General features: G+C 38.3%; 1 protein-coding gene across 4 annotated transcripts; it reads left to right on the top strand.

Moving 5' to 3' along the window:
* Positions 1-12,443: 12,443 nt before the first annotated feature.
* On the top strand, positions 12,444-16,870 carry LOC114263511 (WUSCHEL-related homeobox 1). Of its 4 annotated transcripts, none has more exons than XM_028204067.2 (4): positions 12,444-12,855; positions 13,375-13,692; positions 13,933-14,006; positions 16,200-16,870. In XM_028204067.2, exons 1-4 carry the CDS (start codon positions 12,735-12,737, stop codon positions 16,647-16,649), a joined length of 963 nt encoding a protein of 320 aa, XP_028059868.2. In that variant the 5' UTR covers positions 12,444-12,734; the 3' UTR covers positions 16,650-16,870. The 4 variants fall into 4 exon arrangements, with proteins under 4 accessions (XP_028059868.2, XP_028059867.2, XP_028059866.2 ...); XM_028204066.2 differs by having other exon boundaries at positions 13,372-13,692; XM_028204065.2 differs by having other exon boundaries at positions 13,357-13,692.
* The last annotated feature ends 696 nt before the right edge of the window (positions 16,871-17,566 follow it).

Below are 17,566 nucleotides of genomic sequence, written 5' to 3'. Positions count from 1 at the left end.
CTCGAATGATGGGACGCAACGAAGAAGATGAAGAAACGGAAATGCTCCAAATCCCGAAATTTTCAGATTAAAAGATAGCCCTCGACGATCAACACAACTTTTGTAAAGGCCCAAGGTGAGAAAACAACTCCTACTAGATCAATCCTAAGAGAGAAGTTAGGGTTTTAGTGAGAGGAGCTCTCAAAATACCTTTTTGGAAAAGTAAGAGAGAGAAAAGATGTTGAAAAGTGAACAAAAAAGTCGGATCTCGGCTTTATATAAAAGTCTCCCCGCTCGAGCGTCCAAACCCCCGCTCGAGCGTCACTCACAGACTCCCGCTCGAGCGTCAACAATCCCGCTCGAGCGGCGGATACACACTTCCAGAACTTTTACAGAACCAGGTCTCCGCTCGAGCGTCAACTCTCCCGCTCGAGCGTCACACACAATATTCCGCTCGAGCGTCAAAACTCCCGCTCGAGCTCACAACACTGCAGAGGAGATACTGGAAGATGGAAAACTACGCTCGAGCGTCGAAAACCCCGCTCGAGCGTGAAGGCCAAAATCTGGGCAACTACTCTTGGTTTTTGAGTTCAACCAACCTGTTTCAAACTCGCCCAACACAACTCAAGACTCGAATACAAAGAGAAAGGAATAGTAAGAGGATAAGACAGCAGCACCCTCACGAAACCGAATCTGGATTACAGTTAAACAATAACAGGGAATATCGGGATCGCTATAAAGGATATGTTCATTTGGTGGAAGAACCTGAGAGTAATGAGCTATTCGCAGATGTCGGCAAAGCGGCGGATCAGAAAGCAGTGGAGGACTTGGTAGAGGTAAAAATAGATGAAAAGAACCCGGATAAGTTCTTTTTGCTCGGTTCGTCACTGTCCTGCACTGAGAGATTAGAGGTCTTGGAATTCTTAACCTCTAACATCGAAGTGTTCGCCTGGACACCCTACGACATGCCAGGCATTGATCCAAACTTCATCTGTCACCAACTCAATGTCCACCCATCCGCCAGACCAGTCATTCAGCGCACTCGCAGATCGGCTCTTCACCATGCCGAAATAGTGGCGGAAGAAGTAGGTAACCTGCTGGAGGCAGGAGCAATTAGAGAGGTGCACTACCCAAAATGGATCTCCAATACGGTCGTAGTGCCAAAGAAGAATGGCAAATGGCGTGTCTGCGTCGACTACAAAACAGTCAACAAGGCGTGCCCAAAAGACAGCTTTCCTCTTCCACGGATAGATCAACTGGTAGACCTAACGGCGGGGCACAACCGACTTAGCTTTCTAGATGCATACAGAGGCTACCACCAAATCGCCATGTATGAACCAGACCAGAAGGTCACATCTTTTACAACTCCAAGAGGAGTATATTGTTGCAAGGTCATGCCCTTTGGCCTGAAGAACGCAGGGGCAACATTCCAACGAATGGTCACCAAGATGTTTGAACCATTGTTAGGAAGAACGATTGAGGCTTACATCGACGACATGGTGGTCAAAAGCAAGGATGAGAATGACCATCTCAAGGACCTAGGAGAGATGTTTGAAATCCTAGAAAAGCACAAGTTGCGCCTCAATGCATCCAAGTGTGTATTCGTTGTAGGATCTGACAAATTCCTGGGCTTCCTTGTGACCAACCGGGGAATAGAAGCAGACCCCTCCCAGATCAAAGCAATCCAGGACTTGGAGAGACCAAACTCAGTAAAAGAAGTGCAGCATCTCACCGGCATGGCGGCTACACTCAACCGATTCATCAGCCGATCGTCAGACAGACTACGACCATTCTTTCAAGCTTTAAAAGCCAAGTTTGAATGGGACGAAGAATGCGACCAAGCTCTGGAAAATCTGAAAGAATACATGTCCTCTCCACCATTGCTGGTCACTCCAATACCAGGAGAAGAACTCTTCCTATACCTTGCAGTCTCTCAGCACGCAATTAGCGCAGTATTGGTCCGTGCGGAAGGAATTCAACATCTGCCCATCTATTATGTCAGTAAGACATTACTGGGAGCCGAAACAAGGTACTTGCCATTGGAAAAACTTGCATTGGCCTTAATGATGGCCTCCAGGAAATTGGCACACTACTTTCACGCTCATACCATAGTTGTCCTCACAGCTTTTCCACTAAAAGCTTTGTTTGAGAGGGCGAACTTTTCTGGGCGAATCTTGAAGTGGGCAGTAGAGTTGGGACAATTCGACATCAAGTTCCAACCCAGAACCATAGTAAAGGCCCAATCTTTGGCAGACTTTGTCGCAGAGTTTACTCCTGGAAGTCATCATATATGCCCAGTCGACCTAACTGACACAATCGAACTAGGGATGGAAGTTGACGTCGGAATAGCGCCACCCCTAGCAGGAGGTACACAGTCAGATTCCAAGGCAGACCAGACTATAGACAGCAAGGAAGAAGCAAACCAAGCTACAACAAACCAAGACTCACCAACAAATAAAGACTTGGTCCAATCAGATAGCGAGGGGCACACAGCAAACATGAACCTTGAAAAAAACACCAGTAACATTCTTGACCCCACGACATCATCCGACCCCTCCACTTGTTGGAAGTTGTTCGTTGGTGAGATGTGGAAGCTCTTTGTGGATGGAGCATCCAACCAGCATGGTGCAGGACTTGGTATAGTCCTCATCTCACCAGACGGCCTGGTTGTGGAGCAAGCAATCAACCTTGGCTTCCCAGCATCAAACAACGAAGCAGAATATGAAGCACTTCTAGCAGGACTCAAATCAGCATGCCACATGAAGGCCACTGAATTAATGGTCTACAGCGACTCACAGTTGGTGGTAAACCAAATTTCTGGCGACTATGAAGTAAAGGATGATAGGATGGCCAAGTACCAAGAATTGGTCAGAACAGAAATCAAGAAATTTGAAGTAGTAAGGATAGAACAGATAGGTAGGGAAGAAAATAGCAGAGCAGACAAACTAGCAGGCTTTGCTTCAATGGCAAATACATCCATCCCTCGTCCATTGCTCATCGACTACTTGCCAAGACCAAGCATCGAAGTCCCCGAAGCAGAAGAAGTATGCTGCGCCGATCTAGGCCCCTCATGGATGGATCCCATCATACTATTCTTGAAAGATGGCGTCATACCAGAAGAAAAGAAAGAAGCCAACAAAATTAGAGCAAAGTCACAGCGATTTTGGCTCTCCCCGTCTTTAGCATTATACAAAAAGTCGTTCTCAGGACCCTATCTAAAGTGTGTCCACCCCAGCAAAGTGGAAGCATTCCTGTACGAGATACACGAAGGGGTATGCGGAAGCCATCAAGGAGGAAGATCGCTAGCTTACAGGGCCATTTCACAAGGATACTGGTGGCCATACATGTAGGCAGACTCAGAGAAATATGTGAAGAAGTGTGAGAAATGCCAAAAATTCGCACACCAAATACATCAACCAGCTAGAGAACTCCTACCATTAACTAGCCCATGGCCTTTCGCAATGTGGGGCTGGGACATAGTAGGACCACTTCCAACAGCACCCGGCAACATAAAGTTCTTTCTCGCAGCAACAGACTACTTCACAAAGTGGGTGGAAGCAGAAGCATTGGCATCAATCAAGGAAAGAGATGTGAAGAAATTTGTCTGGAAAAATATCATCACTCGATTTGGAATACCAAAAGCCCTAATCTCAGACAATGGCACTCAGTTCGACGGCAGAATCTTCAGAGGCTTTTGTGAAGAGTACAAGATAGAGTTCTACAATTCTACACCAGCGTATCCTCAAGCAAATGGCCAAGCAGAAGCATCAAATAAAGTTGTCTTGGATGGACTGAAGAAAAGGTTAGAGAAGGCAAAAGGCAAGTGGGCGGAAGAACTTCCTCATGTTTTATGGGCTTACCGCACCACACCTCGACGATCAACTGGAGAAACACCATTCTCCTTAGCCTACGGAATGGAAGCAGTAATCCCACTGGAAGTTCCCACAATTCGAAGCGAAAATTTTGAGCCCGACTTGAATGGAGAAGCCATAACATTGGAGCTCGACCTTGCAGAAGAAAGAAGAGAAAGAGCACTGGTTCACATTGCCTCATACCAACAAGAGTTATCCAGGAAATATAACAAAACGGTACATTCAAGACAATTCAAGATCGGAGATTGGGTACTGCGCAAAGTGATGGGAAACACCTTGATACCAGGAGATGGCAAGCTGGGGCCTAATTGGGAAGGTCCTTACAAAGTGGTTGGGTTAGCAGGCAAAGGGGCATACCACCTAGAAGACAAGGACGACAAAGCAATCCCTAGACCATGGAACACCGCCAATCTCAAGTTATTTTATTTTTAGCTTTCGTCTTTCAAACACGTGTAATTTTTTCTTTCCTCAATAAAATAAATCGATTCTTTTCAGCATGAGTTGTTCTCTGTAAAAGTTAGCTTTAGTGAAGTTAGGAATATTGCAAACATTATTCTAAGTTGGCTGGAAAAACTAACTTAGAGGTTGGCTGGATTAAACCAACACCCCTCCTAAGCCCAGGATAAGGATCCAGGCTGCAGGACGTTTGGTCGAAATAACCAAACATTATTCTAAGTTGGCTGGAAAAACTAACTTAGAGGTTGGCTGGATTAAACCAACACCCTTCCTAAGCCTAGGATAAGGATCCAGGCTACAAGATATTTGGTCGGAATAACCAAACATTATTCTAAGTTGGCTAGAAAAACTAACTTAGAGGTTGGCTGGATTAAACCAACTCTTTGTACTCTTCAGCTGAAGTAAGGGTATGGCTGAAGAGTGGTTGGCTGGATTAAACCAACTCTTTGTACTCTTCAGCCGAAGTAAGGGTATGGCTGAAGAATGGTAGGCTGGCTTTTAACTCTTTGTACTCCTCAGCCGAAGTAATTATGTCGGCTAAAGAGTGGTTGGCTAGTAAGCGTAGTTAGATTGACCAGCTAAAACCGAGATAACAGTTGGAAGTAAAAAGATCATGGAAAAATCATCACAAGTACAAACATACAGATCAACCGAAGTAAGAGTTCAAGAAAATTTTCATTCATCAAAGAGCAAATACAAAGGGGGGTCCTTAGCCCGGTTACAAGTCCAAGAAAAAGAAAAATAAAAAATTAGTCAAAAAGATCATCGAGATCGGCTTCAATTTCAACACCGACTCCAGTTTCAGAGGGACGAACAGTCTCAGTTGGAAGCATGGTCTCTGTTGGAAGCACATTTTCGGTCGTCAAGTCTTTGACTACTGGCTCCAACCGAGCTAATTGATCGTTGACAACCGCGTTGACAACCGGAGTCTCTGTTTGCTCATCTTCTTTTTCATCGTCAGACGCATCAAGAAATTGTTTCTGGAGGTCGGCAGCATACTCAACCAGTGAGGCTGGAATGAAATACTGTGGAGCATTGTAGACATCGGTGTCAGGCCCACAACCGAGCTACTCCACAGCACCCCTCCAGCCGCATTTGAAGAACAAGTCCTTCGCAACTTCACACTGTTGGATGTACGCAGCCTCGCCATCCTTGAAACCCTTCACCTCGGCGTCCTCAGCCTTCTTCTTTAGAACTGTTATTTCGGCGTCTTTAGCGCCCTCAAGCTGTGCCATCTCCCACAAATATTTGTCCTTCACTTCGATAACAGCTCGCTGTTTATCACTGTCAGCCGAGGCAACTAGTCCGGTTAGACGAGTTACCTCGGCCTCCAGCTCGGCCATCCTTTGTTGAGAACGTGTTAGTTCGGCAGTCTTGGCTTCGGCTTCAGATTGCTTGTCTCGTTGTTTTCCAGAGCTCCAGCACTTTCCTATGTGCAATGTTGTTCTTCTGAATGGCCTGCAAAATAATAACTCTCTTTAGTCGGACTAACAGTTGGGAAAAAGTTAGACAAAGAAAACAGAGAGCCACCTACCAGGATCATTGATTTTGTTGATGACCGGATGGCCTTCAGCTCGGTGTTTAGTTGCTTGTTGTGGTGCTCCATATCTTTTGGAAGGCAAACACTCTTGGCTAGATTGAAAGCCATCAAGTGATCCTTCTCAGCAACAACCGAGTCAGTTTCCTGGATATCTCGGTTTTGAAAGGTGAGAATTGGAGCCCATTTGGAGGATTCAGCTCGGTCAAATTGCTCCGGTTGAAGGCTGGGTTGAGGGCTCGGTGGAAGGATGGACTCATCTTCGTCAACTAGGCGTTGCTCGGTTTGGCTAGTCCGGGCACGCTTGTGCGCACGAGATGTTGAGGGCTTTTGGGAAGGAAGAGCCACAACGGTCTGTTGCGATTGGCTTGGTGGTGGTACCTCGGCTCTGTTAGTTTCGGTTAGAAGCGCCCTTACTCTGTTCCTTTTAGCCATTTCTTCTTCAGCGGTCAGCGGGATTAATCTGATTTCTGGCAAGGTTGGGTCCGGTTCTAGGGCCTCCTCTAGCAGAAAGTCGGTCACCCTCACTTTTCGGCGGCCGCTATATCTATAGGTCGGCTTGAACTTTAGCAGCTTGGCCCAACTACGTTCTGGATACCGTAGTGCGGCGCACAAGGTCGCTAGATTTGGGTAGCTGTATAGAGAAATGGAGGTGGGCAGAATCTGCGAAAGAAGACAACTATTAGTTCGGCTGAAAGATTGAAAAACCGAAATATAGTAAAGCACGCAAGAGAACCGAAGTAAATATACCGGGTTCTCCTTTTTTCCAGTTTATATGTCGGCCAGGAATCTGGGCTTGATGATCCTCAAAGTTCCTAGACACCCAGAAAAAATTGTCGTCATTTAAGTCTTTATCCGGTGTATATTTTATTATCTTCTCTCGGCGACGACGTATTCTTAAATATTAGACCCACCCATCTTCTTTTGAACCAATGGAGTATTGGTGGAAGATTTCAGCCAGACCGAGGTTGAGACCGGCTTGGCGGTTTAGTTCAGCTATTTCCATTATTATACGGTATGAATTGGCGGACAGTTGGGTTGGACATAGTCTGGTTTGCCTAAGAAACTCACAAATCAAGGGTTGGACTGGAAATCGTAGTCCGGTCTCAATTATGGATAAGAGGGTGAAGGGGACAAAGCCTTCATTCCCCCAGGGTATGACATCTTTTTCTGCCAGGGTAAGGTGTACATCGTCAGGTATGCCATAATACCTTCGGAATTCGGTTAGACCACCTGGCGTCTCAACTAGATACCTATACTTCCCTATTTATTGTATAATTTACGAATAAATTAGTTCGGTCCAAAAATTGTGCTCAGTAGCTCGGTTAAGCGCGCAGAGGAGTGCCTGGGCGACCTAAGTCTGCAAAGTGAAGAAACAAAGGTGTTAAGCACAAGATCATTGGGTTGTGCTACAAATTAAAAGCAAGGTAAAAAAGTCCTACTTCGGCTTTGTGGATACTACAGGTTCTATCTCGGTTTCTGCAAGGTTGGTAGCTCAGTTTGAGTAGGGCTTTTATCAGCTCGGCTTTGGCAAGCGTCTCGATATATCGGTTATGGAAACAATTTTGTTAGACCGGTTGATCGACTAGGGGCAGCTTTCTGAGTTCGGTCTAAAAAACTAAGAAAGCTGGTCTAGCCCCGAAGGCCTAAGATTGGTTGGAATTCAAGTATCTTAGTATGCTAAGTGCAAACTTAGTTCGGTTGGTTACCTCGGCTAAGGTCTAGCAAGAAGTGGTTTGACTTATTCAAAGCTACTGGTGTAAACATGAAGTGTAAGTCCGGTTGTAAGCTGACTAGACTTTTACCTAGCTTAAACAGTGTCCTAGTTCGGTTGCATCATGATTCTGGATCAAAGACTAGTTTTCTACAGGATATTACATGTACTCATGTGTTCTATTGTTAAGTTTTTTCCCTAAAAGTACAGAAGCAAAGCAAAACAAAAAAAGTGTTTGCAAAAAGCACACAAAACAAAATATGGATTGAACAAATACGACAACAAACAGAGCAAGAAAAATGGATTTGCTTACCAGATTGAAGTAGAAGACCTGGAGATGGAAGCAACGACAGTAAAAGAGGCACACGAAACGAGTTTCATAGTTGCACAAGTTGGAGAGCAATGGAGCTTGATAGAAAGAATGAAGGAAATAAGAACTACGGTGGTGAAACCAAAGATGAGGGGATTGTTTTGTGAAAAGGACGAAAGTGGAAGGGCGGGAACTGTTCAAATTTTGTGAAGTACGAGGGCGGCGGGACAGCTGCAGAGAGCCAATCAGTGCCTGCCACGTGTCATTGGAATAAGAAACGATTCAGTTGCTGTGATTGAAGAGACGTTTTAATCGGACAAGCAGAGCCCGGTGTAAAATTAGCTCGGCTGAAAGGCTTAAAAGTTTTAGCTCGGTTGGAGAGGCTAAAGGGTTTTTTAGCTCGGCTGGAAAGGCTTAAATACTTCAGCATTTGGCTGATAGACAGGTAATCCCAATCATGCTGTGCAGATGGAATTAAGGGGCAATTGAGAGGGTAATTTTTGTAAAATTGGGCCAAGCTGGGAGATAGTCATTATGGCCCACAATACGACGGGCTGAGTAAAAAGGCCGTAAAGTTACTCCGGCCCAAGAGAGGTAAAAAATTACTCCGGCCCGAGAGAAATGTAAAGTTACTCCGGTCCTGAAGAGACTTGGAGTTAGGCCGGTCTCAGAGTTAGTCCGGTCATGGCGTATTGTGGTTAGAACAGTCAGAACCTTGCTACTCGGTAGCTCGGTCTAAACACACCATGGTTTGTACATGAGAGCACCGAGATAAGGAGGAGTAAAAGGAAGAACCGAACTAAGGATAGTTCGGCCTACTCTGCGGCTTAGCATAGCCATGATTACTTCGGTCAAGTTGGAGTTCGGACATGGTAAAAACCATCCCACTTGGTTTAAGCAGTGAGGGGGGTGTTAAAGGATAAACATTATCTCTCAGGAGTATGAATCTTAGGAGGACTCTGCATGGAGGAGTAGAAGTCCTACTAGGATTGTGCCACACGAAACCTATAATGATTTATTCAACAAACAAATGCAGCACTACAATTTATTCAAACAACGAACACACTAAGTGTTTATACTTTTTCTTAGAAGGAAAATAATGCAAAAAAAATGCAGAGAAGGCAGACAATATTTAGGACGAAATTATTGAATGAAACATCAAATGAGGGCTGCCTATTGATAGATGGATTGGTGGCTGTTGGTTTTGAATTAAACAGGTGCAAACTTGTTTTGAACAGGTATGAAACCTGTTTGGTTTTGAATGAACAGATTTAAATTTGTTGGGTTCAAAATTCAAACAGATAAAACTGTTTTGCATAGATTTAAATCTGTTCGGGTTTTCTGAATTTTAAACAGATTCAATTCTGTTCGGGTGGGAGAAAAACAGACCCAATTTTGAATTCAAAATATTGGAATTTAAATTAGACAAATTTTATTTTACCAAAAAATAAAATTGAATTCAAATGTTTTTGGTTCAAAAAGATTAGTATTGGGCTGGACAAGCCCAACCCAACCTCACACCACGCACCCAAGCCCAGACGGACGGCCGCCCGCGTGGTTATTTTTAGGTCCAATGGGTCTAGCCCATGTTGCCCATAACCTCCCTCTCTACAAAACTTGGGTACCCCTTGGGGCACACCCTAAGTTCCAATCCTATGCCTTATAAACCTATTCAAAACTTCCCACCAAATCAATGTGGAACAAGCTATTTTTCAAACCTTTAAGGATTTTTCACCAAAACTCCATTTCTATGGAGCACAACTTTGGCTTCAATTTCCCATTCACTAATGGTTTTGAGCAACCAATAGGAAAAAATTCTATTTTCCAGAATTTTTCTCAACCGTTTCTAACAATTTTTGGGTCCAATGGGTCTAGTCCATAACTTCCATCTCTACAAAACTTGGGTACCCCTTGGGGCACACCCCAAGTTCCAATCCCATGCCTTATAAATCCATTCAAAACTTTCCACCAAATCAATGTGGGACAAGCCATTTTTCAAAATTAAGGAATTTCTACCAAAATTCCATTTCCATGGAGTTTCCTTTGGCTTCAAATTCCCATTCACTCATTAATGATTTTGAACAACCAAATATACCACGTGAATCACAACGCGGCATAGAACACGTTACTACTTCGACCCGCAAAAATCGACGCATGGGTCCCACCTAAATATTAGACCAAAGTTTAATAAAAATTCTATTTTTTCCAGAATTTTCAAAACCATTCTAACATTTTTCATATAACATAACCAAACAAAACCAAGCCAAGAGTCCCATCAAATGGGGTTGGCTACATGAATCATTCTTTTCCACACGGCTCTATCAAAAGCCATTTCAACGCATTTTTCATATATCATTTATTATTCTTATTTATTTATTCATTTTTTTTTTTGCATACAATCGAAACTAATAAACACCCATTTAGAAACCATTACGATTTTCTTATTAAAAAAAATGCAAACATGTTAATAAACCAAGAATTAGGTGAACTTGTAAAATACAAGATCTGTAAGACTTTGATAGCTTGTATTGTATAATACTATCATATTGGCGTTACAAATCATAAATAAATAAATAAATATTTAAAATTTTATTAAAAAAATAGTGTGTGATGAAGAATCATTAAAAATATGAATTTCATGAGGTAAGAATTAAAATCTAAATATTCTTTAAATAAACATATGTAACCGTGTGTGAGTGAAAAGTTAGAATGATTCAACAATGATGAGGCAGCGGAGGGGGTTTGAGATTTTGGAAGGAAGTGCAGACCATACATACGATAATCCCCAAGCAATGCATGCACTGGAATGGAATTACTAGTACATATAATAGAGAAATATGGACAGAGGAAACGTCAAGGGTGAAATCAAGGAGGTCAGGGAAGATTCCCCAGACCTTTTACACCTAAAAATTCAGAGTAATTGTGACGGCACACACCTTCACAAGACAATCATAATAGTGCAGTTTATTTGAATAATTTATAAGGTAGTGTTATGGTATATATTTTAAAAAGGGTATGTATTTATTTAAGTTATGACATTTGTGATCATAACTAAAAAAAAATTATAACCAAACATTATTTAAAGTATAATCAAGATCATAATTAAAATAATATTATGATCAATATTACAATAAGTCATAATCAACACAACAATATGTCATAACCAGAAATCACAAAAGTCATAATTAGGCATACATATGGTGTACACTCCAACCATAGAATTTTCCTTATTTATATCTTATTTTATTTTGAAAGTAAATGAGTTATATTGTTTGGTTTAACTTTTGTTTGTAGTTTATTAGACAACAAATTTTTTTTTTAAAAAAAAAAATTAATTATTTAAAAAGTGGGAGACAAATAAAAAAATTAATTATTTAAAAAGTGGGAGACAAATGCTTTTTAATTTTAATATTTTAATTTTAATTTTTAGTATAGAATAAAGTGCATTGAATAACCAAATATATTATATATCCAATACGCAATTTCAAAGGGTTGGTCTGGAGAGCACAATTTGGAGCCTGGACTACTCTCCCTCCAAGATTCAAATATGCAGACTATTTGTTTTGATTTTAAATGAGGCCCCACAAACAGCAACGTAAGCTGCTCAGGCACGTTATAACATAAAAATAAAAATATGCCCTATATACAACAAAATTATTTGTGTGGACAAGAAGGGTAAAAATGGGATGTGAATGACATTGTAAAGGTTTTATCTGTGAAAGGTAGAGGACAATAATTAACACATACTGTATCTATGAAACAAAATCAACATAGCTGGTAGCTGGAGTAGAAGACAAAGAAAGAAAATGGAGAGAGAAAGAGAGAGAGTGGGACAGTTGGGATTGAGAATATATAAGAGTGAAAGGCACGGGAGAGAGAGAGAGAGGGTGGTGTTATTATTGTTAGAAGCTCTCTCTCTTCTCTTCTCTTCAGGTCTTATATGATAATAGTAGCAAGTATTGTAGTCCTCTTCACGAATCGTGTGTATCATCGTCACGTCGTTATACATTCGCTCCTCCCAATGACACCCCCTCTCCATTTCACGCTTGCCCCCTCCTTTTGTTTGTTCTTTGCATTTTTTTAATATTATTTTATAATTCAATCTTGTAATTACTAATATTTGATTAAATTATGATCAAATTAATTTTCTTTCTATAGATAATTTTTTTAATGTATTTTGCAAAATAAATAATTTAAATTATCGAAATAGACACAATATGAATCCACAATAAACAAAATGCACTATGTTATTCAAATAAATGCACTACTAATAAAATAAAAATATTACTACCTCCGTCTCAAAATAATGGTCCCTTTTGGGGAATCCAACTTTTTTTGGTAGTACAATTATTGTACTTTTAAAAATTTGATTTTCCAAAATTACCCTTTGATAGTACACTTTTTTGGGAATATCAATGTCATAATTGTATTTTTTATATTATTTATGAATTTAAAAGAAGGGCAAAATGAGAAATTTATATTATTTTTGTACTTGATTTTTAAAAAGGGACTAATATTTTGGGACAATGAAAAATGGAATAAGGGACTAATATTATGGGACAGAGGGAGTATTCGGTATGCAACAAGAAAATTATTAAATAGTCATGAAATATTACGTGACATTTCTACATCTTACTCTCTTAAATAAAGAATTGAAAAAAAATACATTAGTGGGTGAATAATAATCCGTTAATTCATTGTCAGTCAACTAACTAATCAACATTATGTCCCTTATAAAGTTTTTCTACTAGGCTGTTACAGCATCACATAATATATGATACTCGGAACTACTGCTATATAATTATCCACTTATATAAGCTATACATGTTTGCAGCTTTCACATTCAACTAACTACATACAAGCACAATGTGGATGATTGGATACAATAAGAATAAGAATAATAGAGAACTAATTAGCATCCCGGAACCAGTTTCATTCAATGGCGGGAACCACCGGCCTTTGATTCCATGGCCTTGTCCATGCCCAGGTACTTCTACTTCTATTTCTACCAACTACACCTTCTATTCCAAGTCCATGTTCAAGCCCTATTCATGATACTCATCTTCTTGAATTAAACCACCATTTGTTCGTCTCTCTCTCTCTCTCTCTTCACAAGTGTTAAATATAGGGTGGTGTCTTGTATTAATGTTACTGTAATGGCTTTTATGGAGTCAGAGTGCCAAAACTGTTAGGCCTAGGCCCCGAGACTAGGTTATATATATATATTGTAAATTCTGATAGGATTTCTTTGGGAGTGTTACAGAAAAGAGAGCTGCGTTGAGAAGTTGAAAGTCTTCTTGTAATTCTTATTGAGTTTATTGATTTGGTCTCCCTCTCTGCCATGAAAGTAGATATAAACCATCAAACCACGTATATCTTGTGTGCCTATTCTATTATTTACTGTCCTATTGAATGATTATAACTACAATTGCACAACAACAAATGGGTATTGTAGTGTTTGATGAGAATTTGTGTAATTTATTTTAAGTAAATGTGGGTGAAGAAGTTGAACAAAGCAAGAAAGAGTGGAAGTGGTTGAATAGACAAGAAGTCAGTGTAGTAAGCTCAAGATGGAACCCAACACCAGAACAGTTGGAGGCACTGGAAGAATTGTATCGGCGTGGGATTCGAACACCTTCTGCTGATCAAATTCATCATATTACCGCACAGCTTCGCCAATATGGCAACATTGAAGGCAAGAATGTTTTCTATTGGTTCCAAAATCACAAGGCTAGAGATCGTTATCACAAACGCCGCCGTCAAGTTGAATCAGCCTCTCATCAAGAATACTGCGATATCGAAGCCACAGAAAAGGAAGAATCAGGTAACAAATGCATAATTTGTTGTCTGTATAATAATAATTATCTAATTTTACCATAATTAAAAATACTGTTACCATATGGGGAATGATTCATTACTAGTGTCTTATGATGATGGACTTGTATTTCATTATTGTTAGAGATGTAAAGTAGTACTGATATTTGATTTCTGATATGTGATTTAATTATTTTTTGATTCGGTTTTTTATTTGAGATGCAAATATTACTTTTCTGGTTGTCTACAGAAGCAAGTAGGAGGACAGGTTTTGAACAGATCAAGAACTGGGCATTCCCTATAAACTGCAGTACATTTGCAGAGGTCTACTTTCCTCTCTTTTGTCTTTCTTCATATATACACTAATTAACACAGTCCTTTAATTAAAGGCTAAATTACACTAACGATCCCAATAGTTTAGGATTTGTATCACTCTAATTCTTAACTTTTTAATTATGACACATTTGATTCTGAATTTTGAATCTTGTTCCAAATAAGAACAATTGAAGATACCATTACTTAATTTCATGGGCAAAATCGTCAATTTAATAAAAATATAAACTAATTTGATAAAAATAAATGTCAAAAACAAATTTTTGAATTTTTAAAAATTGTTTATACACACTAAAGATAAAATTATGTAAAATTGATAAATCTTTTAGACATTTATTTATTTATTTATTTTACCAAATTAATTTTTATTATGTGTTTGGATGATGATCATGTAATGGGTGGTTGTTTTTATTATCATTAAATTAGTTTCTATTTTTTCAAAAGTCAAATATGGAGACAACTTTGATATCATTATTAAACAAATCCACTAAATCAAAAAAATTTAAAACTAAAAACATTTCATATATTAAATATATCGATTACACATTAAAATCTTAACAACTACTTATTACATGATCATCATTCAAATACATAATAAAATTTAATTTGGTAAAAAATAAAAAAATAAATAAAAATGTTTAAAAGATTTATCAATTTTACATAGTTTTATCTTTGGTGGGTAGAAATAATTTTTAAAAATTTAAAAATATTTTTTGACATTTATTTTTGTCAAATAAATTTATATTTTATCAAATTGATGATTTTACTCTTGAAATTAAGTAATGATATCTTCAATTATCCTTATTTGAAACAAGATTCAAAATTCAAGATCAAATGTGTCACAATATAAAAGTCAGGGACTAAAGTGACATGAGTTTCAAACTATTGGAACTGTTTGTAATTCGTCTTTAATTAAAAACTCGTATAATACTAGACTTACCACAATTTTATATCAAGTTATTCTTATCATTTTCTTTGTCAACACAATATTAATATAATAGATTTCACCACTAATATATATTGCTAAGATAATGATAAAAATAGATCATCATTATCGTATTACTTCAAAACTTAACTTGTCATGCCACTAACTTTTGAGGACTATTACAATCAACTAATGATGTAATAATAGCCATATGGTTATTAGTTCATGCAAGTATATAAATTTAATCATAAAATTAGATACAAAATACATGTGAATGAGTGAGTTTTTATGAGACTCTATTTATGAAAAATCTTATTCATTCATATGCATTTTGTATCAAATTCTACAAAATTGATCTCTGTATTGCAGATTTATTCATAATTATATACATGCATGACTAAAAGGAAGATAGGTATCTAGAGGAAGCAATAAAATCTTTGTTTGTTGTGAAATGAAAAGGGTTCAATTCAAACACGGCATTAGGGGGTGTTTGGCAAGTTGGATTTTAGCCTTTTTTTGGCTAAAATTTATAAAAAGATAAAATAGACTAAAATAATTAATAAGACAAAATGTCATATCAAATTTATAATTATTTTTTCTTTCACAAATATCACATCTCGCTACAAAAAAAATTAAATTATCTTCCCAAACACGAAAATTTTAATTTACTAAAATAATTAAAAACTAAAATAACTTATTCAAATAACAACTTCCCAAACACCTACTTAATTTCTTTTTTGTCTGGTTCTCTTATTTTAGGACCAATTATTTGGGCATGGGGCACCCCTAATATTCCTTTCTGAAAAGACAAAACTGACCCAGTAGAATTTGGTTTCTCGTGGGTCCATTCTTGATATGGGAAACAAAATGTTAGGCGGACATAGTGTGGTCAAATTTTATTATTAGCATTATTCAATTACTCGTACCGTATTCATGATAAATCTCCATCACACTGTTTGTTTTTGTGTTAATACTTTTTTGTGTATAATATTTTTTGTAAAACAAAAATAAGGTGTATCCAAATAAGTGTTATTTATATATTCTATTATTCAAAGAGGCTTGACTTGATATTTATGTAATAATTTTTTCTATTCTCAAATTATCCCATGTAACCAAATTTATATAACTATCTCTATATACCAGCCATAGATAAATATACAGAAAAACTCACAAAAACTGACATATATATGCTTTTGAGTGATATAGACAGTCAAACACATATTATGTAATTAATTTTTTGCATGCCTAATATTTATTAGAAAAATGCTTCAACAATACAAGGGGGGCAAGCAAAAACAGCAGTAGAAGAATGTATAACAGATCATAGATGGGTACAGTTGTACGAGGGAGGAAAATTATCACATCAGAGAAGGAACCTTGCAGAAAGCAGGAATGCTATGTCAATGTGGCAGCAAATGATGCAGCCTTCATCTTGCTCACCTCTACCAACCCACCTCATAAACAACACCAATACTAATACTAGTATTACTATGGACCCAGCAAAGCTCAAAAAGAGTACTCATCATAATCATCAGGACCTCAAAATGTTCATAGCACCTGCCACTCCCAGGGATGATCAAACCCTCCAACTGTTTCCCCGTCGGAGCAACATCACTGAGAAGGACGAGACTGCAGAGATTTCTCTCGCTGCCATGAACCCCGACTTCACTCCATACCAGTTCTTCGAGTTCCTTCCATTAAAGAATTAAGCTGAATTGAGAGAGAAGCAGTAGTAAAAAATGAGTGATCTTTATTCACTTTGGATAATTGTTTAATTATTATATGTAAAATGATGGGTTGTGTTGTGTTTAGATTTTGTATTGCTGTCGGAAACTAGCTAAGGGATGTTTTTTAATGACGATTTAAGGTTTTTTTGGAAGCCTTAGGTTGAATATTAAAATAAAGTTTTGTTTAGTTATGTTTTTGAAAAGTCGGAATCTTTGACAATAATTTTTTTTTTTTTTGGGCCTAAGAGACCGAATGGTGGTGAGTACGAAAGAAGGTTTGTTTGTTCAATGAGGAAAGATACCTCGTATAGTAAATATCACAGGCCCACAACGAGAAAGGATACAGAGACTTGGAATTCTTGCCATAAAATTAACTCAGAAAAATAAGAGTGTAGTGTAAATAAAATGTGATGTGTAGTTTACTTATGAGCTATTACTATATTCTCTGGTTTATACAATTTTCATTCGAGGTGATTTTTTGGACATTATTTTTGAAAATGTAGTAGGATGACTATTGATTTAATGGTAAAATATTGACTTAATAATTTTAAAATTATGGGTTCAAGTTTCGAGATAGTTACTTTGTACAATATGTCAAAGTTTAATTGTATACTTAATTTTCTTCCTTTCAAACACACATTACGCAACTCAAATTTTGTGGCTCAAAAGTGACTCAAATGGCCAAAACGACGTCGTTTTGAGTACAGAACAATATAAAAATGGCCAAAACGGCGTCGTTTTGGCCATTTGAGCCACTTTTGAGCCACAAAATTTGAGCTACGAGACATTTTCCATTTACTAATTAAGGGTTATTTTTTATTTTTGAGAATGTAGTACCGTTGGTTCACAATAGTCACTGGCATGGGCGTTATTTAGTGGGTGTTTGGCAGAACTTAATT

This window comes from Camellia sinensis, chromosome 4, assembly GCF_055761805.1.
Source record: "Camellia sinensis isolate YWXY chromosome 4, ASM5576180v1, whole genome shotgun sequence".
Taxonomy (NCBI): Eukaryota; Viridiplantae; Streptophyta; class Magnoliopsida; order Ericales; family Theaceae; genus Camellia; species Camellia sinensis.
This window is presented reverse-complemented; position numbering and strand designations above follow the sequence as displayed.

Excerpts from the sequence above, each read along its gene's own strand:
- LOC114263511 (XM_028204065.2), top strand. The coding sequence starts at position 12,735 with ATGTGGATGATTGGATACAATAAGAATAAGAATAATAGAGAACTAATT. Across the intron at positions 13,693-13,932 it reads CACAGAAAAGGAAGAATCAG|AAGCAAGTAGGAGGACAGGT; the intron begins GTAACAAATGCA and ends GGTTGTCTACAG. Across the intron at positions 14,007-16,199 it reads ACTGCAGTACATTTGCAGAG|AAAAATGCTTCAACAATACA; the intron begins GTCTACTTTCCT and ends AATATTTATTAG.